The sequence below is a fragment of the Meriones unguiculatus genome, chromosome 10 (genome assembly GCF_030254825.1).
Source record: "Meriones unguiculatus strain TT.TT164.6M chromosome 10, Bangor_MerUng_6.1, whole genome shotgun sequence".
NCBI classification, from domain to species: domain Eukaryota; kingdom Metazoa; phylum Chordata; class Mammalia; order Rodentia; family Muridae; genus Meriones; species Meriones unguiculatus.
In genome coordinates, this window is record NC_083358.1 from 106,187,698 (window position 1) to 106,212,654 (window position 24,957).

The following is a 24,957-nucleotide window of genomic DNA, read 5'->3' on the forward strand; positions in this document are numbered from 1 at the left end:
CTCTATGACTCCTGGATTAATACTCTCCGTGACACCTGCGTTAATTTGATTACCTGGTTAAGCATATAGAGCACCATATTGGTCTTACACTGCTCTGTCCTGCATCCACGCGTCCTTCCTGCCCATAGCTTTCAAGCTATCATCTGCTCTGTCCACTTACCCACCACACTAAGGCCTCCTTTTACCATTTCAGGTTTTGTTTTTGTAGCTTGCTACTTGAAATCACTTATGTCCTTCCATTAACAATCGAAATGAACCAGTGTCTGGAAAGAAAATAAGCAACTGTTTAATGTCAAAGTTTAATATTACAACAAATATCAGCACCCTAAGGTACCTCATCAAAAACTAGTTTTGGAAACAGACATTGCAACACCATTCAAATTCATGTCAAAGGTAACTTTGGTCTGGACTAGTTAGCTATTGCTTCTCTCATAACTGTTTCATCAAAAGGTTAATATTTATCCTTGAATATACTTTACCCCTGAGCTGGGCAGTAAGGCACTGTAGCAGGCATTGCATGACGGACTCTCCATACCACTAAAGACCTCAGAGAAGGTGTCTTCTACTGGCTGGAACCTTGAGGAAACGATTCAAACAACCAGTTGGTGAGTTTGGGGGAGGCATAGAGAGAGCTTGGCAAAGAGGGGGTCGGGGCCATCATTCAGGTACTACCCTAGGAAGCTGTATTATCAAAGAGCTTACAGAGAGAAAATGTTCAGTTCAGTGAATTTAAATCTAGAAATGGTAGAATGTGAACGTGTCCCTAGGGAAAAATTAGTCAAAATATGTTCTTTATAGGGGGTACTTAAACCCCAAAAGATCCCAGCCCATGAATGTGATTATTACATGCAACATTGGCACAACAAGGATATTGTGACAGGCCTCCTACTTCTTTTAGGCAATCCAGTTAATATCTTATTGTTTTTCTTAATTCTATATTAATTACACATTATTCACTTTGTATCCCCTCTGTGGTTCCCTCCCTCCTCCCATTCAATCCCTTCCTTCCTCCCATATTTAATTATTATTTAAAAAATCTTTTATTTATTTGGCGACACTTGCTACTTTGGAAGCAGGTATGAATTTCCTTCAGTAAAGGGCTTCTTAGTATTGTGATCAGTTCCCAAATGAATCTGGGAATGACTGAGAAGAAGAGGAACCAAATCAGGATGGTTTTGGCATATAGATAGCCAATACGTAAATGAAATAGACGAACCAGGAAACAGAAAAAAAGGAAAAGGGCATTTCTTGTTCTTCTACAGACTCCCAGAATGCAAGTCTTCCAAAGCCTTTACTGGGAACCACTCTATCATTCTGTATTTTACAGAATCCTTTAGTTCTTGCAAGAACCTCGAGCCAGATAGTGATGTTCATATTTTTAATTTAGAAACAGCTGGAACTTGTACAAATGATACTGGCCATCATCTGAGTCGACCTTTGACATGCAATGGCATGATTTTTCCTATTTCTAGTAGCTCCTCTCTAGAAAGACACTCGTGTTAATCTCTAAATTATACCAGTAAACTGAGAATGAAATACTGAATCCCACCTTCAACTCTGAGTGTGTGTTGAGAGCTAAGACTGAAAAACCAATTTTTTACTGAATCTCCTGTATTTGGGACAGCTCCTAGATATCTACTTAAAAACTAGTTGCTATTGTAAAAACATACAATGGAATATCTGCGTGTTAACAGGAACATGTGTATGTTCTAATACACATTTGTTCATTTGAAATCACCTGGCATGCAAAGCTGCCCCTTTCCAAATGGAGATTTGAAAACCCACACTCCCTTTATCCCATAGCTGTGCTTTTGGAAGATGGGGCATCTGGGCGGATCCAGCAGCAGAAAAGAAGTGTGCTAAATCTTCCCAGCACACTAGTGCATTATGGCAAAACCCAGTCCACTAGCCAGATTAGCCATTTAATCCCATCTATCTTTAACCCCTGGGAGCTATGAATAGTCTAGTGGATCATAAGTGATACAGCTGTGCTAGCAGAATATTGCTGTTTGCATAATGGGACACCCTGGAGATGAACATCAGATCTAAGAACAAAATTCACTTCTCATTCATTCCTAGTCTGAAGGTCATTTCATCATTGTGGTTTGACTACAATCTGCTGTATAAAGTCAGGAATGGAACAATATCATGTTGGCAATCCATTTTCGGTGCTGGAACATTTGCTATTTCTCACTCCCCAGCCTATGGAAAAAGAAAGGAAAACTTTGTGTAACTTTTGTCTGACTGTACACCCATTCTTGAGCAAATAGAGGCAAGACAGTGATCTCATGGGGTCACTCAGAACACCTTTCCCAGTGGCTTGATTTTGTGTGACTTGATGGATTCACCATGTGCTGCAGCCAGATGCCATGTTTGCTCCACACACTGCTCCCTGTGGCTTCTAGGGCATCAGGAGCAAATCAGATTTTAAAATCCATAATTAAATTCTTACATGTGCTCTATATTGTTTAAGTATCAAATGCTGTGACTTGTGAGAAAATGCTTTGCAAGGTGTTGAGATAGATTTAAACGCCAATGTCATTTTTAATGAGCAACTAGATGAGGGTTGCTTGTTTGATTGGTTGGTTGACAACTTACTATCTTGCTTGCTTATACTTTCTGATGGAGCTGTGAGGTTGCCAGAAGAAGCGAAATGCTGCATATGACCATGACATTTCAAGTATCTATGGTCCTTGCCGTGTCCTTCATTCTATAAACCATTTTTGGCAGCAGATATTTCCTTCTCTTCATAGTGATTAACAGCCAGGCAACTGAAGTCAGAGCAGGATGCTAGTTGTGTGAATTTGTATGAAGAATTTAATAATTCTTTCATTTGTGAAGTGGAGGATAATAATATTTTCATTTGAGGATGACAATGAGAGTTAAAACAGTAGTGGACATAAGCAATTCACACTGTATATTCACTATCATGGTGAATTAGACAGATGCTTACAGCATGTTTTTGCTGTTATTATTATTATGAAACCGTTATGTTGTTCTCAGCAAGCATAATGAAATCATCCCATTGCTTAACTGAACCCCCCCCCCATCTTTCTAAGCACTGTTTGCGTAAGGGATGTAAGGGACCCTTGAAAGCATGCACAGCCTCTTCCTGTCCTACTCTTCCTAGATAATGAAGCCATGAATTTGTCCTGCTTCTTGAAAATAACTCTCTGTAGACCAAGGCTGTGGAGCTTATCTGCCTTTTACAACATCTGTCCTTGAGGCTGGAATAGTCTTCTTATTCATGATGACCAAATCACTTTTTGCCGGCCTTGGATCCTATCATCTCCCAGACTTGGCCTCACAATGTGGTCCTTGATCTTATCTTTGACATTCCACAACTTGGCCTAAATACCAAGAGAGCAGGCCAAAGATCTTGAAGGACACATCCTGAACTACCAAAGAAGCCTTCAGTGAGGCTGTTTTTCCCTAGAGTCCCCCAGGCGGCCCTGTAAATCTCACCTTTTTCCGCACAGAGGACCCCAGAGTCTTCCAAGCAAATGTAAACTCTGAAACCCCAGAGTTTCTTAAGCAACAGCAAAATGCAGCCCACAAAATCTTCACAGGAAAACAATGTGTTATCTAGGTTAAGTGGCTCAGCCCAGGTCATCACCCAGAACAAAACAACGTCTTCCTCAACAAGGCAGCCAGTTCCAGTTTCCTTCTTGGGTTAAGGATCAGAGTTTAAACATCAGACCACAGCACCAGATACTGGAAACATCCTTGCTTTTGGTCTTTCATATTGTCACTGGTTTTTGAATTGTTCCTCTCTGTTTTTATACCCTAAAAGAATGAGCTTGAAGAAGCTCATGGACACAAAGTTCCTGCAACAACATCTCACATGTGATCTGTGTGCAAAAGGCTTTCTTTATGCACACCCTAATTACCAGGACAATCAGAGTCAAACAGAACAGAAGCAAAGCACATGAATGAGACAGGAAATAGGCACACAAGAAATTGTTAGTTGGCTAGAATCCTCTCTTCCGTTTCTGTCTTCATTCAACTTTGGTGTAGAAGATTGTAATATACAAAAACATTGCACTCAGTTTCTTCTCAAATTTTGGGAAAGCTTTGAGTAGCAAAGTATGGTTCTTTTCAACTGTCAGTCTTACACTGTTCCTTTAATAACAATAATGATGTCATTACTATATTGACCTTTACTTATGTCATAAAAAGAAAGTTGGTTTATTGTATCTTTAAGATTCCAAACTTTTCTTAAATGTAATTTAACATGTAATTAAAATTACTGATCAGAATTATATACATTTTGATGTATTATACATAAATATTACATGAATTTTTGTTTGAAAATGCTACTATGACAACTTTGCTCTTTACTGTCAAACTGGAGGTAGTATCTACCTTTGGAGGCCAATAGGAGATATAGCATCCATGTGACTGCCTGTACTATTTTACCATCCACAATTTTCGAATGTTCTGAGCTTCCTTTTCTCTGAATCCAAAAGAAGATTAATCAGAGTACTATGGACAGGTAATTCTGAGCTGCTTTTCTTGGATTAGATTCCAGCTCTGTAGTCTCTATGCTAGATGTTTTCACAAGAACATTGCCAGGAACATTTAATGTGTAGGATGGCAATAACTAAAATCTGCTGGACTTTGACCTCTCAAAAAAGCAGAGACATGGCACACAGAGGAATGCTAAATTGAAGAAATCTACACATATACACAGTAATTCAGTGTCGCACTATCCTAAAGCCAGAAGAACAGCATGTTGTGGAATCAGTGGATTCACTAGGAGAATTCACAGACCTCAGAACATAGTTGAGGCTATAGTTCAAAGATGCAAAGAAAATCTAGAACCAGGAAAAGTCTGGGAAAAAATTATAAGCTTCAAAGAGATGCATTGAATCCTCCAGAATCCTCAAGATGAAACATATTAGAGACTGTGTGCCTACAGGCTCATGTTAGGAGCTGGTCATATGATCACTCTCTGTCCTAAGTTCCTGGAAAGAAAGCAGATGTTTAGCATAAATCACAGTGTTTATAATGTTTTTAAAAGGATCAGATATAGTATGTGACTATTATCAGACCCTACTGCCATAGTCGTTTATCCATAGTCCAAGGCATAACCTTGAAAGCATGTGTTTCAAGTGACACATGTTCAGAACAGCTTTTTTGTGCTCACAAAATTATGAATGATCGATTGTAGATAGTTGCACATCATATGAGTAATTCATTGGCCTAGGTTTTATTAAATCATTGATATTAATCATTGGTAGGTGTGGGTTAAATCAAATATGTTTGTTGAACTCGGTCAAATTAGCTCAGCACCTTGGAAGCTTCCTGCCCATTCACTCAAGGTTACCTGTGCAAAGCTTTATAGATAAAGTCAAGAGTCTTTGTAATCATGATCTAACACTCCCACATCCCAGGGACTCTGGGGTTTTGTTGTCATTCTTTGGTTTTTGTTTTGTTTTTGTTTTAGTTTTCACATAACTTGTTTAGTCCTTTAGGTAGGAATTGTGTGCAACTCTCTGTTGGACTTCCCCAGAACTTCCCCTGGCTCCAGCTGTCCTCAGACAAGTTCTGCCCCATCTCTAGTCCAGCCAAGGTATTCAGCATCCCACATTTTCTTTTTTTTAATTCTTTTTAAAAATTTAATTTAATTTTATTAATTATACTTTATTCACTTTGTATCTCCCCATAAGGCCCTCCCTCCTCACTTTATTCACTTTGTATCCCCCTGTGGTTCCTTCCCTCCTGCAGTCCCAATCCCTCCCTTCCTCCCCCCTCTGCATGCATGCCCCTTTCCAAGTCCACTGATAGGGGAGGTCTTCTTTTCTTTCCTTCTGATCCTAGTCAATTAGGTCTCATCAGGAGTGGCTGCAGTGTCTTCTTCTGTGGCCTGGTAATGCTGCTTCCCCATCAGGGGGGAGGTAATTAAAGAACAGGCCAACCAGTTCATGTCAGAGTCAGTCCCTGTTCCTATTACAATGGAACCCACTTGGATACTGAACTGCCATGGGCTACATCTGTGCAAGGGTCTTAGGTTATGCATAGTTCTTGGTTGGAATAACAGTCTCAGAAAAGACCCCTGTGCTCAGATTTTTTGGTTCTGTTGGTCTCCTTGTGGAGTTCCTGTCCTCTCCAGATCTTACTGTTTCCCACTTATTTCGTAAGATTCCCTGCACTCTGCCCAAAGGTTGCCCATAAGTCTCAGCATCTGCATTGATAATCTACAGGGCAGAGCCTTTCAGAGGTCCTCTGTTTCAGGCTTCTGACTTGTACCCGATTTCTTTCTTCTTCTGATGTCCAGCCTCTTTGCCTTTCTGGATAGGAATTGAGCATTTTAGCAAGAGTTCTTCCCCTGGATTAGTTTCTTTAGGTGTACAGATTTTAGTAGGTTTATCCTATATTATATGTCTATATGACTGAGTATATACCGTGTGCATCTTTCTGCTTCTGGGATAGCTCACTCAGGATGATCTTTTCCAGATCCCACCATTTACATGCAAATTTCATGATTTCCTTGTTTTTTATTGCTGAGTAATATTCCATTGTGTAGATCTACCACAATTTGTGCATCCATTCCTCCACTGAGGGGCGTCTGGGCTGTTTCCAGCTTCTGGCTATTACAAATAAGGCTGCTACAAACATGGTTGTGCAAATGTCCTTATTGTGTACTTGAGAATCTTTTGGATATATGCCTAGGAGTGGTGTAGCTGGATCTTGAGGAAGCGCTATTTCTAGTTGTCTGAGAAAGCGCCAGATTGCTTTACAGAATGGTTGTATAAATTCACATTCCCACCAGCAATGGAGGAGGGTTTCCCTTTCTTCACAACCTCTCCAGCATGTGTTGTCTCTTTAGTTTTTGATCTTAGCCATTCTGATGGGTGTAAGGTGAAATCTCAGGGTCATTTTGATTTGCATTTCTCTGATGGCACATTTTCATCTGAAGTTTTGGTCCTTTACCATTCCTGATTGAAGAGTGCATTTCTGAGACCTGTGCCTTTCCCTAAGCTAATAACTTAAAAATCCTTTGGTGTCTACTTTATGTTCTGGGTAGATTTTACTCTGTTGTCTCCTGCATCAGAATTGGTAAGGGATTCAAAGGTTGCATTTACTATTCTTTTCTGCCAGAATCTTCTCATGTAAGAGCCCTGAGTGCTGTGACTAACCCAAGCGTCTACAGCATCTTTGCAGCTATTGATCGCACTGTCTTTGCTCTTATTAGAGAAATTCCTGGTAGAACCTGAATATGCCCTCTTTGGATACGTCTGGATGTTTGTATCAGAAGTACCATGCACTGGATACAGGGCTCAGATCACTGATGGAAATAAATGGAGAAAGACATGTGCTCCACAAAAATGACAAAGAGGTAGAATGGTGGAGACATTTTGACAAAATGTCCAATCAGCCAGCCAAGAAGAAATCAAAAATACCCAATTGCTTCCACCATGTTATCCACAGCCTTGAGTAATTCAGACATCTTGGAGATCCTGGGAATTCCTGCTAATATCAGATCAGACCTGATTTTCTACACAGTGGTATGAATGCTAAGGGAAAGTAACACCACCGAGACAAGCGAATAAGTGGTCAGTTATTAAGTACGTTCTGAAAAGGGGCAAGTGAGGTAGATAAGCACAGGGAGACACCCAGAGACACGGGGGAGGGTTGTAATCACTTAAGATGTGGGACAGCCTTTAAGATCGAAAACAATGAATGTAGAACATAGGAACTAGCCTGGGTACACATTTAGAAGACCAAATAGTCAGGTGTTGGGAGTGGCTATGAGAGATGGAAATCTTCTGCTTTGGGAGTCAGCAGTAAGCACATTGAGTTAAAAACAAAAACAAAATCACCAAAATGTCGACATTGTATGTAAGCACTTTTACCCTCTGCCCACCTCACCCCACCACCCTGTATTGTCCCCTTCATGTCCCAAGTGTTCTCACTGGGTTTATTTTGTTTTTGTTTTTTGAAGATCCCAAAATGTCTTTGGTGTGTTTGGAAGACTTTAAGGCATATGCACGCCAGCAGCTGTCTAAATCATCCTGGGACTTTATTGAAGGAGAAGCTGACGAGGGCATCACCCGAAGTGACAACATTGCAGCATTTAAAAGGTCTGCTCTTTATCCTTTCTACAGTTACTCTAATATGCATTGCTCTTGAGATGGTAATAATTCTGGTGTCTATCTGTAGTGAGCACAGTATATATAGAAAAATGGCAGGCTTCTGTGTTGTTTCATTGTAGGTGGGATGCAGGAAAGGGAGGTGGGGAGGTTTTGTAGAGAGAATCTATCTCAGATCTAGAAGGGAGTTGTCAGGTATCTGCATCCCAGCAACTTTGTACCATGTAAAGATGGAACAAGATTAACTGGGGTACAGAGTGTAGAAACTTGCATATAGATCTAGATCTCCTGAGCTCCTAAAACCTCTGCGTTGGAGGAGAAGATTGTGAAGTGGGAGAAAGGTCTCATGTCTGGAGAAAATGCAGTCAAAGGATGTTTAGGGATAATGGAAGATTGATTCAGGTGAAAACTGGACTTAAAAAAAAATGAGGGTTGGAGCATATGCCAGCCAACAACATGTATGTGTAAGTTTTCATCTGTGTAAAAGAATGTTTTCTATATCATTTGTGAATTACACTACCTTCTCCAAAGTAACGTATAAGTCAAATGAATTAGTTCTCTTGGGGAGCAAGGCAAGATTGTTTTCTAGGGTCTGAACTCTTTTAATTGCCTGGTCTTTCTTTCTGGGGTGCCTGATATTTTCTTGCCCTGTCTAGTCATTGCTGATCAAAACTAAATTAAGCATCTAAGCACTGAATGTCAAGACAAAGAGGCAGGACTAGAACAGAGCCTAAGGTGGACTTTGGCTCATGAACAGTTCAGAAGGGGCTTAGCTAATGTTGAAAACTGTTTCCTGGAGATCAGCCTCCTCCTGAGCCTATGTTACTAATTCAGGATCATCCAACTCATCCTCCCAAGGTTTCTGGGATCTAAGTCTGCTTAGGCCTGCTTTGTGAATTAGGGCCCTAGCTCCAGAAAGCATCACCATGCTGGAAAATAATCCATCTTATTGTCTAATGCAGAATCCACCTCCGTCCACGATACCTGAGAGATGTGTCAAAGGTGGATACCAGGACCACAATTCAAGGGCAGGAGATCAGTGCCCCCATTTGCATCTCACCCTCAGCTTTTCACTCTGTGGCCTGGCCGGATGGAGAAAGGAGCACAGCCAGAGGTATGAATTATTCCACCTTAAGGCTCCCTATCCACAAGGCCAGAAGTGAGCAAGAGGCCTCACACAGATATGTGGTAGGAATCATCAAGACTTCTTACAAAAAGGTTTTAGGGGCATTTGTCCTGTTGGAGCAAAGAATGATAACCAAGGGATTACTTAAGCCATTGTTTGTGTAACATATCACATGTAGACTGTAAAAATGCTGTCTATAAAAATAATGATCACAGTAAAAGAGGAACTAGTGACAAATAAGAACACACTAACATCTGAATTCATCCCTTGAAATGGGGTGCTGTCCCCACTGAATCATACTATGTGGACAGGGGAAGTGTTAAGCATGACACGGAGAAGGGGGCTCTCTCAAGCTTTCTTGGCCAAAGATGGGGCAAAATTCTGAGTCCACACTTAGGGTGAGAAAACATGATTTTTTAAAATTTAATTTATTAATTATTTTAGTTATTACGACTTGTGTCCTAGCTATAGCCCCCCTCCCTAATCCTTACCAATCCCACCCTACCTCCCTTTTCTCCTCCCATGCCCTTCCCCAGTCCACTGATAAGGACTCTCCTTCCATCTGACCCTAGCCTATCACATCTCGTCAGGACTGTTTGTAATGTTCTCCTCTGTGGCCTGGTAAGGCTGCCTCCTTTCCCACCCCAGGGGGAGGTGATCAAAGAGCCAGCCTCTGAGTTCATGTCAGAGACAGCCCTTGTTCTTCTTGCTAGAAAGCCCATTTGTACACTGAGCTACTATGTGCTACATTTGTGCAGGGGTTCTAGGTTATCTCCATGAATGGTCCTTAGTTGGAGTATCAGTCTCAGAAAAAATCCTTGTGCCCAGATATTTTGGTTCTGCTGTTCTCCTGATGGAGTTCTCATCCCCTCCAGGTCTTTCATCTCCCCCTTCTTTCATAAGATTCTTGGCACTCTGTCCAAAGTTTGGCTATGAGTCCCAGGATCTCCTTTGATACTCTGCTGGGTAGAGTCTTTCAGAGGTCCTCTGTGGTAGGTACTACTCTGTGGTAGGTTCCTGTCCTATTTCCTGTTTTCTCTCCCTCTTCTGATATATATCCCACTCACCTTTCTGAATGAGATTGAACCTCTTACCCAGGATCCTCCTTCTTGCTTAACTTCTTTAAGTATACAGATTTTAGCATGATTATCCTATGTTATATCTCTAATATACACTTATAAGTGAGTATATACCCTGTGTGTCTTTCTGCTTCTTGGGTACCTCATTCAGAATGATCTTTTCTAGTTCCCACCATTTACCTGCAAATTTCATGATTTCCTTGTTTTTAATTGCTGCATAGTATTCCATTGTGTAAATGTACCACAATTTCTGTATCCAATCCTCAACTAAGGTGCATCTGGGTTGTTTCCAGATTCTGGTTATTATTAATAAAGCTGCTACAAACATGGTTGAGCAAATGTTCTTGTTGTGTACTTGAGCATATTTTGGATATATGCCTAGGAGTGGAATAGCTGGATCCTGAAGTGGCACTATTCCTAATTTTCTGAGGTAATGCCAGATTGCTTTCCAAACTGGTTGCACATGTTTCCATTCCCACCAGCAATGGAGGAGGGCTCACCTTTCTCCATACCCATTTCAGCATGTGTTGTCACTTGAATTGTTGATCTTAGCTGTTCTGGTGACTGTAAGGTGAAATCTCAGGGTTATTTTGATTTTCATTTCCCTGGTGACTAAATATGTTGAGCATTTTTTTAAGTGCTATTCAATATTCCTCTATTGAGAATTCTCTGTTGAGCTCTATACCCCATTTTTAATTGTATTACTTGAATTGTTGTTGTTTAACTTCTTGGGTTCTTTATATATTCTGGTGTTAGAGCAATAAGACAATTAAAGGAGATCAAGGAAATTCAAATCAGAAAGAAAGAAAGAAGTCAAAGTATCACTATTTGTGGATGAAATGATAGAATACATGAGTGACCCCAAAATTTCTACCATGAAACTCCTATAGTTGATAAACACCTTCAGCATAGTGGCTGGATATAATATTAACTTAAAAAAAAAACAGTAGCCCTTCTGTATACAGAGGACAAATGGGCTGAAAAAGAAATTAAGGGAACAACACCCTTCGCAATAGCTACAAACGACATAAAGAAATAGAGGAAGGTGAAATGACCTTCCATGCTCATGGTTTGGCCATCTTACCAAAAGCAATCTACAGATGCAATGCAATTCCTATCAACTTACCAATACAATTCTTTACAGACATTGAAAGAAAAATTCTCAACTTCATATTGAATAACAAAAAACTCAGAATAGCTAAAACAATCCTTTACAATAAAAGATGTTCTGGAGGTATCTCCATTCCTGATCTCAGGCTGTACTATAGAGCAACAGTAATAAAAATGGCCTGGTATTGGCATAGAAACAGACTGGTGGATCAATGGAATCGAAAAGACCCAGAAATAAAACCATGCTCTTTTTTAATTTAGTTTTTTTTTTTTTTTTTCAATGCAGTTTATTCAGGAACATTGAACAATCCTCGGACCCCGGGGAAAGCCAGCCCACAGCTTAAATAGCCTCTGGGTAGCCAACCCAGGCGTGCCACGGGGGCAATGCAGATAGGTCCACATACATGGAAGCAAGCCAGATCCTCGGCCTTAGCCAAATGTGGAGTTGTTCGTGACAGAGAGCACTCACCATCGGGAAGGTGGGAGGCGGAAACCAGCTCCATCTTTAAGGCATAGCATTCCGCAGCTCTCTACAGTTCCCCCTTTTTGTTTTAGACGCAACAGGCAAGAGTAGAGGTCTGATCTCTGATATTAGAAATAAATTGGGACTTTGTACAGATGTTCATTTAGGTGTCATCCACCCAAAGAGCATCAGACCGTCCGATACCTTTTTCTCAGAGGCGGGACCTGGGGCATCAACCCGCATGCAATCAGACATGCTCTTCTCTGGGTCCAAAGCGGCTGACCCTGAGTGCAGTGCTTAGCCTCGCATCCTGAGCGTATCATTTTAGCTTTTTATGGTATCCAACCATGCTTGGGGAGAATGTCCTGCTTCAATGGCTGTAAAGGCCTGAATGATCATGGCTGCATCACACTGTTGTGAGACTCTAATCTTGCATATATACCACAGGCAAACCAAGGAGACCAACACCAGTAGGCCTGCTAACACTCCCATGCCCGCCCATTCCTTCAGATGATTCATGGCTGCAGCAATCCATGTTGATAATCCTCTGGCTAGTCCTGCGTCCACTCCGGTAGAATTTACTGTGACAATGGCCACTCTCAGCTGCTCCATCGTAGTATCGAATTCTCCAGTCCAATTACCTAAAATATAGCTCGACAATTGTTTAGACAGATTTGCAGCGCAGGAAAAATTCTCATGTTGTATGCTAGTGACACAAAGTCCAGCATACTTTCATTGACAGCCAGGTTGAGCGATTTGCCATAGGGTATCAATTTGCTCCTGCACGAGGTCAATCCTCTGATTGAACACCATCAAGCTTCCTTTTAGTTGAGCATTAATTCCTTTATGTACAACTAAGGCATGAGCTACATTGGCTAAATGATTATTCAGGGTTTGAGCAGTCTGCCCAGTATGACTCATGGCTAATGCCCTGGTGGTAGCTCCAACAGCCGTCTCATCTTATGTAACGAAAAGTTCTTTGGTGGTTATGGCTTTTTCCTAGTAAACCCTGTGGAAGTCTGTCCTTCTGATTTCCACAAATATGATCATGGATAAGAACAGTAAAGAATGAAAAGAGATAAGACTGAAAATATTATTGGTAGTCCATTATCTTAATTCCAGGCCAAACATGTTGTGTGTGTGTGTGTGTGTGTGTGTGTGTGTGTGTGTGTGTGTGTGAATTTCCTAGATATCTTCTGACATTTTTTTTTCTCTTTGACACCATCATATATGAGGCAATGAGTCTGAATATTCTAGAGTTAGAGAGACACAAACAGGTATGACTGGTGGAAACATATCCTAAGTGAAAATAACCAACTCACCAAAAGTCCAAGAATATGGATGTGTTGGCTTCTAGTGCAGGGAGGGAAGTGGTCTCCTGCTGACATGAGGTACTGGCATTGCATTGTGATCGGACAAATTCTGTGCTCATGGAAAAAGGAGCTTCATAGTGAGATTCACCTCCTGGGAGACACACTGACGAGATGAAAGTGGAAAATGAGAAATAATAATTCAGTAGCCATGGCATATATCAGTACCTTCCCAATTGGCAGATAAAGGAACTAAGCCTCAGGCCACACAGAAAATGAGGGGTGGGATTCAGCCTTCTCATTTTCATATGTGTTTCTCCCACTGCAAAGCTCATCGTATCTCTTAATCCCCTGTGTTCCACAAAGGAATTCATAGGTTTCCTTTCCTGCCTGAAGGGCATAAGGCACCCAATGGTAGCCCTGGGGATTAAATCACATCCCTTGCTCTAAAATCTTCATTATGGAAAGCATTTCCATAGCCGCTTGCACAAAAGAAAACACAAGCCATCTCTCATGGGGAAGTAGATGAACTCAGGCTTTCTCTGCACTCATTGGGCATCATGACCTGAGGCAAATTCTGAACAACTCTGCTCTAAAGTCAGTCACATCCTTTGCTTTGCAGCTGCGCAGGAGGTCAACATCTGCTACATCACCAGCACTTACACCAGCTGTACCCTGGAGGACATCGTTGCTGCTGCCCCAGGAGGCTTACGGTGGTTCCAGCTCTATGTGCAACCAGATTGGGAGCTCAACAAACGGCTAGTTCAGAGGGTAGAAGCCTTGGGTTTCAAAGCTTTGGTGATCACTGTAGATGCACCTGTAATTGGCAATAGGAGACAGAACATGCGAAACCAACTGAATTTGGAGGAAAACATAATGCTGAAGGACCTCCGATCACCTGAAGAGGTGAGAAAGATGTCAGACCCAATGGGTATCAATTATGAGAAGTATTTAGTATAAGGAGAGACCATTATCCTCATACCATTCCTCCTTCCTTCGTTCCTCTTTTGTCTATCCCCCTCCCTTCTTTTATCTATACTTCTGTTCTTCCCTTTCTCCCTTCCTCTCTCAGTTCCTCCTCCTTCCCTCCTTCCTTCCATCATCAAGCCATCCCTCCTTTACTTCTTTCCTCTCTCCTGCCTTCTTTCTTTTATCTTTCCCTCTCTCTATCTCGCAAACTTTGAATCTTCTTCCTTCCTTCCTACCTTCATCTATGTATGCTTCACTCACTTCCTTCCTCCCTCCTGTCTTCTTCCTCTCATCTATTCCTCATTCACTCACTTTATTCCTCCATCCTGCCCTCATTTCCACAAATATTTTTCCCTACCTGCTCAGTCATGTCAGGCACTGGAGGTGTAGCAGTTAAGAAGACTGAAATGGTTTTTACTTCCCAGTGCCTCCTGGCAGGCAGAACTTAAAGCCAAGTGTTCTTTCCTCTGGAGCTTCACAGAGTAACATCAGAGATGTTCAAGCCAGGGCTGCTGTTGGGATACAGGAGAGCCTTAGGGAGGAGTTTTGCAGGAATATTCTAGTTAATGCTGGATTCAGAAAGTGAGAGTTTTGCAAAGAATGCACAGACAAACTGACTCTTGGGAGAGGATGCCCACAGCACCATTGTATAGCTAGCTAGTTCAGCCAGCTGAGGCCCCCCTCTGCCACCTTGAAAATGCAAAACTCATCCAGAAACATCAAGGTAATGCAGCACATCTTTTTGGAAAACTTACAATTAAGAAACTACAATGGACACATTTTCATTAAATTCTAATGATAGAAAAAGATGGAGTGCCCTTGAGGGTGAGTATCATGGCTAAGGTTACAATGGCCTTTTCAGCCCATGGGTCACTATGATTGCTCTGTGTGTCCCTGAAACAAGGGACACATTGAAATTTAAGGGAATATGCTGCATACTGTGAGCCAGGCTAGATGGTGAACAATGCCTGGTTTAAGCTTCTTATTGCTTTGGTTTTATTAGCCCATGGATAGCTCAACCATAAAATGGCAGACTGACCTATGACTATTTTCCTTATTCATTTCTCATACTGAACACTGTACCTGTTGAAGTACAGATACTGTCTTATCTGTCCTTGTGTCTCCAGATCTTAGAATAATTATGAAGGAAAGACCTTGATTAATGGTCAATGAACAAGACATGAAATAGAAGCCTTCATACAACTCTTGCAAAAGGAAGTTGATAGAACCAGCATTGGGTGGTGTTGCTTGGTTTTTATAGCTTATAAATGACAGAGCTCCAAATGTGTTTCATCTTTTGTGTGAATCAAGTGATGTGAGAATTTGGGACTAAGAGTCACCTTCTAATTCCCTACAGAGAAACTCTACAATTACTGCCCCCACGTCTTTGCCGAGTCCATCTTTCTGCTGGGATGATCTCTCCATGTTTCAGACTATGACTCGGTTGCCCATTATCCTCAAAGGGATTTTGACAAAAGAAGATGCAGAGTTAGCAGTGAAGCACAATGTCCAAGGCATCTATGTTTCCAACCATGGTGGGAGGCAGCTCGACGGGGTTCCTGCTTCAGTAAGTAGGAGGACTTCAGTGGGCTGTGCCTGAATGCCCTATGCATGTCTACACCGAAGCCCTCTACTAACCCTGGTAAAAACTGCCCTCTTCCTCATCATGGGTATTGCCTATGGACCTTAAGGATGGTTACTCACTAGTAATAGCCTAAGGTACATCTGATTATTTCTGTAAATTGTGCATGTAACATGTGTAATGTCTGTGGCACTGCTGTACAATACATAGATCTGTATTTTAGAGTTAGAGACACTGGCGTTTAAGGACATCAACTCTGTGTACAAGTTTGCAGTAGATAAAGAGGTAGACCAAGGGAGATATTTGAAAGGTGGTGAAGACTCTATCTTCTGCCATCAGGGACCAGACTGAAGCAATGTGTCTTCATGGGTTTTAGAAACCTCAAGTTTTCTTCTCTGACACCATTCAGGAAGCAGCGGCACCTCATGGAGGCACATAAGCATTGGTCAAAATGGAACTTCAGCTCAGGGATGCACTCATGGATGCTACACTGATGACTCTTTTCCTAAAATCTGTCACAGCCTGCTCTAGCTCCCAAATGAATGTCTGTTCTCCATGGCGCTTGAGAGAAAGAAAATGGAGAAAGGAAAGGGAGAAAGAGACTTTAAGTGGAAATCAGTTATTAGCTTGTTGTCATAGAATTATTTATGCTCTCATTTCCCCAAAGGTTGTTCTAGCAATAGTTGGTTCATTTTAGCAAACCAAAGTGAAGGTTTCCCTCCTCAGCTCTTTGGCATCGTATAAATATACCCATGAACAATAAAAACAACAACAACAAAAAACCCTTATTCTTAAAACAACCCTAATTTCATCACAATCATTAGTGTTCATTTCTTGGTACTTATTGATACAAATAAGTATTTTTGTTTTAAAATATATACATATTTACATGTTTCATAATTTCCTTCTTTGCAGTTCTCCAATGAATCAAGTGCATTCTCAAATTTCAATATAAGTCTCTCTCCTTTTTAATGATCTGTCATGAATGGGCAATTTATATAATCAGCCCCTTATTGTTAAACATCTGCATTCTTTCCGGTATTTCCCTACTTTGTTTCTTTTTGGCTGATGTGTGAGTGTGACAAGGTCACACCACATAGCCCATACTGGCTTTGGATCCTCAATCTTCTCTATTCTCTATGTGTGAGAATTATATGCCCATACTACTATATCTGACTTAATTTTTATTTATTTATTAATTTATATTTTTAATTTTTAAATGATATATGTTTAAATTTTTAAACAATGCATCAGTGAACATCTTCCAAACCAAATTCTTTAGTGTGGTCTTGATTAATTCTCTCAAAGGTAGGCTCCGAGAAGCAGAAATTCCAAAGATGCTCTCTTGTATGCTCTGAGGCTTGTGGAATTGAGTGATTTCAGGTGCTCATCACTCATTCTCCACCAGGTCCTTGCTGGTGAGAGCAGGTAATGGCATGACAGGTCTGTAAGCAGAGAAGGCTCAATCTTTTGTTTTCCTTAGAGAAAGCTGGATTGAAAGGTATAGTCATGTCTCCTACCTCCTAAGGCAGGAGAAGAAGACAAGGAAAATGAAGGGAATGTGGGTCTGAACTCTTCACTTCCAGGGTCAGCCTTAGAAATCAGGCACACTGACTGGGCTGCTAGGGATTTCTTGTTAAAAATAGGGTTTGTATCTGCTGTTTTCATTTCTTCTCATATATTTACTTTTCAATGGTTAAAAAAGCTTAAATACAACTAAGAAAGTCACAACCTCAGTAGAAAGTGCCTTGAGAGATAATATTCTTCCCTCTGAGCAGTGACTCAAACAAGAGTAAGGAACCAACAAGGAAAGGAGGACCAGGCCTGAGCTTTTGATTTTAATCTTATCAACAGCTCTGGCTCATCCTTAAGCCTGACCAAGGCCCCTCACAATTGCAGTTGCAAAAGATAATTTAAAAAAAAAAAAGATGAGTGAGCTTGTTCTGTGAGTTTCCTTCTGTGTGCTTCCTCATGGAACCAAAGCATTTTCAGAGAACTTTACTGAATGTCCTGCTCTGACCAATTAAAAAATGGACCATTCTGCATCCTAGGCTGAAATAATTCTCCTGGTATTTCATCTATTTACTCTGTAATTTAGGTTTTACATTTTTTAACTTTTTATTTATTTATTGGGTGTGTGTGTGGGGGTGTCTGTGCATCCCAGCCCACTCATCTGTGCATATGTGTACAGGTGAATGCAGGCAGTGCCTTCATGTGCTGAAACATCTCACAAGCCCTGTTTTTTGATTATTCAGAGAGTCTCTCTGTAACCCAGATGGCCCTGAACTCCTGATTCTCTTTGCCTCTGTGTCCTGAGTGCTGGGGTTATAGGCACCACTGATCTTAGCATCTCCATTCTATTTCTAAATTATTGTCACCTGCACTGCTGAATTTGACTAATGGAGTTTTAAAAATATATTTATTTCCTTTTTCAGACTATCATAATAATAATTCAAATAATACTGGGACATGAGTTTTCTCCAGGTATTATATTTAAGTTCAAAATACACTGAGTGCTTTCTCCATACACACATAAAAGAACTAAGTTTTTTACTCCCTGTTATTCTTTTATTACTAAACTTTAGTCTAGGGCAGCATTTTGATAGATTCCTTCCACAGTGCCAGGGTCTGGGGACTCTGTTTCAATTCCTCTCCTCCTGTTTCCTTTGGAGAAGCACAGATAATAACAAAAGGCAGCTCAGAACCATCTCTTCAAGCAAGGACCCTCATTCCAGACCCCAGAGGTCTGCTGTCCTCCTCCTTGTAGACTGGGAGGATCCAGGGATGTATGGATGTTGGGTGGAGGATGGGGGCAGATAAGACACCTGAGGAGCCATGGCCTCCTTGTCTGGAACTAAGAGAAACCAGGACAAAGCAACCCTGTCTTTTCTCTGTCTTTAAAAGGCTCAAATTTTTCTTTTATTATGTTGCTGCCACATTATTGCTTTTGTATCTCAGATGAGTTGTCCATTCATGGTGATTCAGTTTGATGAATCACCATGCCCATTCAGTTTTTTATGATATTTTTATTTCAGCTTATTTAATTTATAACCCAAAGGTTTCTCTTCCTTCTCTCCTACTAGTTCCCATTTTCTCCCCCTTCCCCCTTCCCCTCTTTCCTTTCTGCCAGAAAAGGGGATTCCCCCTCTCCCCATATCAACATTCCCCAGCACATCAAGTCACATTAGGTCTGAGCAGAGCCTCATCCCTTGAGGCCAGGCAAAGCAGAGCCTCCTGGGGGAAGTGATCCAAAAGCAGATAATAGCTATGGTCAAAACAGGAGGCTTGGTGGTCTCTGATGTTAATAGGTCTCTGGGGTTGAGGGCAGAGCTTTCACAGTCCTCTGCTTTTCCTTCTGCTCCCTGATCAGTGCTAGACTGCTGACAGCAGATTTGGGTGAGTCCTGGAAATGGGGAAGGCCTGGGAACTGGGGTTTAGGGAAGTGAATTGCAGAGGTCCCTGGGCAGATCTGGCCACTGTTGCTGGCTGGCTGTGGCAGGCCAGTAGATGGGGGTTAATGGGTTCTGACCTGCCGATTCCTGATCCCTGCTGGTCTCAAGGGCTACAGATAGGGGTGGAATCCAGGAAATGGTGCAGGCCAGGGAATTCCCCATTCACTTTTCAAGAACAGGCTGATGTTTAGACAATCAGGCCATGAATGGTAACATTCATTCTGCTAAAAAAAAGATCCAGAACCCAAGCCATGGAGGACACCTCTAACTAGGACATCTTGGAAGCAGAAATGGTGGAAGGAAAATGAAAGACAACAGATTCCTCTGTGCTAAAGTGAATACCAAGCACATCTTCCAACATGTAGAAAAATTAAAATCCAGGAGCTAGACTGGAGGGGATTGGAATGTGGCCAAAAAGGCAGGGAGCAGGGATCTCTGGGGGAGGTCAGTGAGCTTTAATTTTGGTCCCCAGGACTCTTCAGGCCTCTGGAGGAAGGTGCTGGTTCCCTATAGCTGCAAGCACAGTTGAAGAAAAGATTGTGAAGGGCTTGGCCTTTGCTTGGATTTCCTGATCCCTCTCTGCTTTGAGAGGAAATTCATGCCCATGAGAAACAAGCTGAAGCCATGTGCGCATTTCTTTCTCAGATTGATGCTCTGACAGAAGTGGTGGCTGCTGTCAAAGGGAAAATTGAAGTGTATATGGATGGTGGGGTGCGAACCGGCAGTGATGTGTTGAAGGCCCTGGCCCTTGGGGCGAGGTGCATTTTCCTTGGGAGACCAATCCTTTGGGGCCTTACCTGCAAGGTAAGATTGCTAGCATGAGATAAAGAGCTCAGCATTATTGTCATGGTTTTCTGCATCCCATCTTCAGGGAAAGATGTTTCCTTGAGTTCTTGCAAAATTGTTGGAGGTCACCTCAACTTCAGACCTCTGAAGTGTTCTACAGAATTCAACAGCCTCCACCTTTACTTTCTTTTAATCTCTACATAATTCTGATTTCATAGATTCTATCCCTTTCTGCCACTGTCCTGGCTGAACACACAGTTTGCACCCCCAAAATGGTCCAAATGTTCTTTCAAAGCTCTGCCTCTTCTCTTCTACTTTTCAGGGTGAATACGGTGTTAAGGAAGTTTTAAATATTTTAAAAGCAGAGTTACACACCTCTATGGCCCTTTCAGGTATGTATTCTGTTCATCTGGTGAGGAGTTTCAGATAGGAGGTCTAAGACAGAGGTGGATGGTCCCTCATGCTGGTTAACCCACCCTTGGCTAGGTAGTTGTCTTTTTTAAGATAGAAAAGAGTAGAAATGTCCTACAAAGAGATCAGGGAGTGCTCTCTGACAGCAGAAACCCTAGACTCTTCTCAAGGTCATTGTCAGTGTTAAGGTAGTTCAATCTGTAGATCACCTAAGATTCCTGCCCCCGGTTTGAAATTCAACCATTTTCCTAGTAAAAGAATCTGTCACTGGCTACACTTTTGTGAAACGTTTTGCTCATGTTTTGTGCATGGAGGTGAAGGAGGTTACATCCAGTTAAATTATACACAGCCTTGGACTAAATTCCTTCAGCCGTTTCATTACCAGGGCTTCTCACTGTCCTTACTCACAGCTCCCCATGCCATAGAGCTAACTCTGCTTTCATTGCTTTCTTTTTCAATCCCCATGTGAAGCTCAGCTCTAGTCTGCACATTATATCCTAATTACTTCTTCTGATAATGAAGGCTCTTGCCTGTGACAGAACCTTTCTCTAGAAGGCATTTGGTAGTTGGAGTACTCATGTCATTGCTAAAGTATCCCTGAGTCTCCTTTTCCTCATAGACTAACACATACTACCTTGCACACCTACTTCACCAGAAATAAGGTAAAGGCCAAAGACAGCTAGTGCATGCAGTTGGCTTTTTTGATGATAAAACTGAGATTGTATGTGTGTGTGTGTGTGTGTGTTTGTGTGTAGTGTTACATTTTGATGTGGCTATGCATAAACTAGGAGCAACTATGAGATCATTCATTCCTATTGCAACAAGAATTACAGTACACATTCAATATAAATACAATTTTCCACAGTAAGCACAAAGATTAAAGGCTTGTTCCTGTTGCATCATCCCATGCTCATAGAGGAGGATAACTGAGCTCTGTGACAGAGGAAGAATGACAACACATACATACACACACACACAAAGAGAGTGAGATTGGGAAAGAAAGAGACAGAGAAACAGAGACAGAGTTTGCAGGAGCAGGTTTGAAGGAAAAAAAGGGCAATTCTTGGTAGTTGCTTTTCCCCAGCTATTTTGGTGGACTCGGGATCAAACCCAGATCAACAAATCTATATTCAAAACTCTCCCTGATAAGCCTTCTCACCTGCTCATAATTGTGTGGTTCTTTCAGGCTGCCAGTCAGTTGCTGAGATCAGTCCAGACCTTATTCAGTTCTCCAGATTATAAGGACCTGCTGAGACTCCTTCCTGAAAGAACAAGCAGTCAACGAGGTGTGCAATGCTGTTCTTCTTGAGCCCCATCCTATCTAGTGGTTTGAGCCCTGTAGCCTCAAAATTAGAGAGGGATGGAGAAAATATATCTAACAGATCCCACAGTATGCATTTGGATGAAGGAATAACATCTAATGTAACTATAGTGGACAACAATTAATTGACTATGTCAAACAGCCATGGTCCAGCAAGAAATACAATGGTCCTGTCTGATATGACATACCAGTTATCTTTATCTGATGATTTTATACATTATACGTCATTGAAATGTTATACTGTACCATAAATATTTGCAATTACTCTGTACCAATTAAAATAATGATATGTGTTTAAAAAGAAATGGGAACAGGTTACCCTAATGTAGCTTTTCTCATTCCCTTCTGGAAGAAACATTGGAAAATTTTAAAACATTAATCATTATAGTTAAAGTCTAAAACATAAGACAACAGAGAGCTAATGAATTTTTTTAATTATTCAAGGTCTAACACAGGATGTTACAGGAAATTTTGATCTATTGCCTAATGTCCATTGTTGACAGTAGTTGACCTTCCAAAAAAATAGCAAAAGGAAGAGTTTGAAACTCCTTTTCAAGAATCTATGACTAAAATAAAATTAATAATCACAGTCTTTCACCAATACATGAAAAAGAAGATATCTTTAGTTTGCTCATATTCATTATTCAAATAAATGTAAGACTTTTCAATCGTTTATAGAGTTAAAGTAAATGTAAAAATTAAAGTCTAAGAAAATTTCTGCTACCCAGAAGTCTCCAAGAAAACAGTTTCATATAAACTTAAACATGAAACACCAGCCTAACCCATTTCCAGGGGAATTTGGCCACCTTTGGATGGACTTTGTTGTTCTTTGGCGTGTTCTACAGCCTCTGAACTGCTTTGATCGCTCTGTAGATCCATGTTTCTGTATCACAGAATTCCATGTCAGGCACCATGTTTTTCCATATCCCTCCAATTATACACCGATAGCCATAGTCCCACCATTCTCATCACGTTAGAAACAAAATGTGAATGCCTAGGTACTCATTGGCCTCTGTGATTGTCACAGTTAGCTTCAGCTGTCAACTTGGCATGCATGAACCTAAAATCACTCGAGAACAGGGAAACCTAGTGGAAGAACGCCCTTCCTCAGACTGGCCTACAGCTGGGTCTTGGAAGAATTCTCTCAGTTAATAATTGACAGAGGGCCTGGCCTACTGGGTACAGAGCAATCCCTGGGCAGGTGGACCTGGGATACATGACTAACTGAGCAATCCAGAGGTAAACCTTTACCCACTGTCATCCCTACAGCTTGACTTGTTCCTGTTCCCCTTCATTGATGGCTATGCTTTGAAATTCCTCCAACTTCCTTGGTAGAAGCCACACCTATGCAATAACTTCAAACTGGCACAACACAGGACATCTCTTCGGCCTTAAACTCAGCAGCTGAGGTTTGATTGAGCTGTTATAGATTTGTTTGTTTCAAGAGTGAAACAAACCACAACAGCCCAAGGTATACTGGGAAAGAAGGTAGTTGGACTATTTTGTTTAAAAGTATACGTTCTCCCTGAAAACATTTTTTGAGTGATAGCTCTGCCTTTTCTGGATCTTGGACCTAAGGTAACAGTCAAGCTGCCTTTTGTTCTAGGCTCCATCAGATAGATATGCAATTCTACAGGAAGAAACCAAGGCTGGTACATAAAGATAACACCAACTGAGTGTTCATTGCTGTTCAAAATCATGCATGTAAGCTTGCACACTGATCTAGAGAGTAATTGTTTCATGTGGGAAAGACACAGACAACCATACTAATTTAGGCAGTTAAGAGCATCAGAGTTGGGCTGAAGAAATGACTTAGCCCTTAAAGGCTAGGCTCTCAACCCAAAATACATGAGTATCAGAGTCCTTTAATTTTGACCAGTGACCAAAAAGAGGCAATTGGCTCAAAGTCTCTTGACACTGAAGCTCATGGGTACAGCATGTTTAAAAGCAAATCCCACAATCACATCAATGTTATATGAGGGACAGAGGAAGCTTGCAGAACATTTGTTTAGTCATGACATAATACTTATTTTGGACACAACATGGCAATTTTTTTCAACTAAAATTATTTTTTATTGTTTTTAAACAGGAATTATTGTGATGAACACATCTGAGCTGTGTTTATGGCTATAGAAATCTCAAAGTGTTGCCAAGGCAGACATGATTGTTGTGGGGCAGAGGGCTGAGACGTTCTGAAGCAGGTACAAAATGAAGTCAGGACAACGCAGCATTACCTTAGTCACTTCAAAATAAATGCTTATTAAATCACAGAAAGAAATGTTACAAAACTTAAAAGTATCCTGTGTTACAATATGACCTTGTATAATGTAGACAAAAGACAGAAGAAGACAGAAGCAGGTCCTTCTCCAATGGAAGTATGGAGATAGAAAATAGTCACATAGAAAGATGCTCAACACCATGCATATTAAGGAACTACAAATTTAAACAACAGGACACCACTATATAGCTACTGGGATATGTCAAAGTCAAACCAACACCAAATGTTAGCAAGGATATACATTACCAATGAGCATAAAAACAGTATAGATACTTTGTAAGACAGTTTGTGAGTTTGCCACAAAACTAAACACCTTCACTGGATAAACTGCCAACTGTGAGTTATGGTGTTTACCCAGATGTATTTACATCTGTGGCCACATACGTAGAACACAACTGCCTGGGTGTCTTTACAGGAACTCCATTCACAATTGCCCAAACTTGGTGGGCAGGTCTTCTGCCATGATGTTCTTCAGTAGTTTTTAAATAGATGTGGGACACTCAGACATTATTCATTTCCTAGGGGGAAATGCTACCAAACCATGAAAAGACACAGAGGAACAGTTAAAGATATGTCAGTCCGTGAATGAAACCTGCCATTAACAGTTGCATATTGTAAGATTCTAAACATATGACATTGTGGAAGAAACAAACCATGGAGACAGAGGTTCACTGATGTAAGAAATGCATTCTTTCAGTTCAAGATACCAGTGGAAGGGGGCTGTGCATTTATGTGCTTTGTAGCGTGTGCTTCCTGCTCAGTTTTGCTCTGAAATTCAAATAGTTCTTTTGAATAATCTATGTAAATATTAATTCCCACTGGGGGAATGTAGCTCAGTGGTAGAGCGTTTGATCATTATGGATGAGCTTTTGGGGTCAATCCCAAATAACAGGGGAAAATGGGTAACACATCTATGTGCAGGGCATGAAAATAAATATTAAATATATTAGGGTTCTTGTGTCAAGATTTTTTAT

The 24,957-nt window shown here is 41.0% G+C and overlaps 1 protein-coding gene across 2 annotated transcripts; it reads left to right on the plus strand.

Annotated features, from left to right (window-relative positions):
- The first annotated feature begins 455 nt into the window (after positions 1-455).
- On the plus strand, positions 456-24,932 carry LOC110563734 (2-Hydroxyacid oxidase 2). Of its 2 annotated transcripts, XM_060392996.1 has the most exons (9): positions 456-605; positions 7,949-8,087; positions 9,059-9,210; positions 13,807-14,090; positions 15,511-15,720; positions 19,833-19,991; positions 20,296-20,365; positions 21,571-21,670; positions 22,975-24,932. In XM_060392996.1, the coding sequence occupies exons 2-8, from the start codon at positions 7,957-7,959 to the stop codon at positions 21,624-21,626; spliced, it is 1,062 nt and encodes a 353-aa protein (XP_060248979.1). In that variant the 5' UTR covers positions 456-605; positions 7,949-7,956; the 3' UTR covers positions 21,627-21,670; positions 22,975-24,932. The 2 variants fall into 2 exon arrangements, with proteins under 2 accessions (XP_060248979.1, XP_060248980.1); XM_060392997.1 differs by lacking the exon at positions 19,833-19,991.
- Positions 24,933-24,957: the final 25 nt, after the last annotated feature.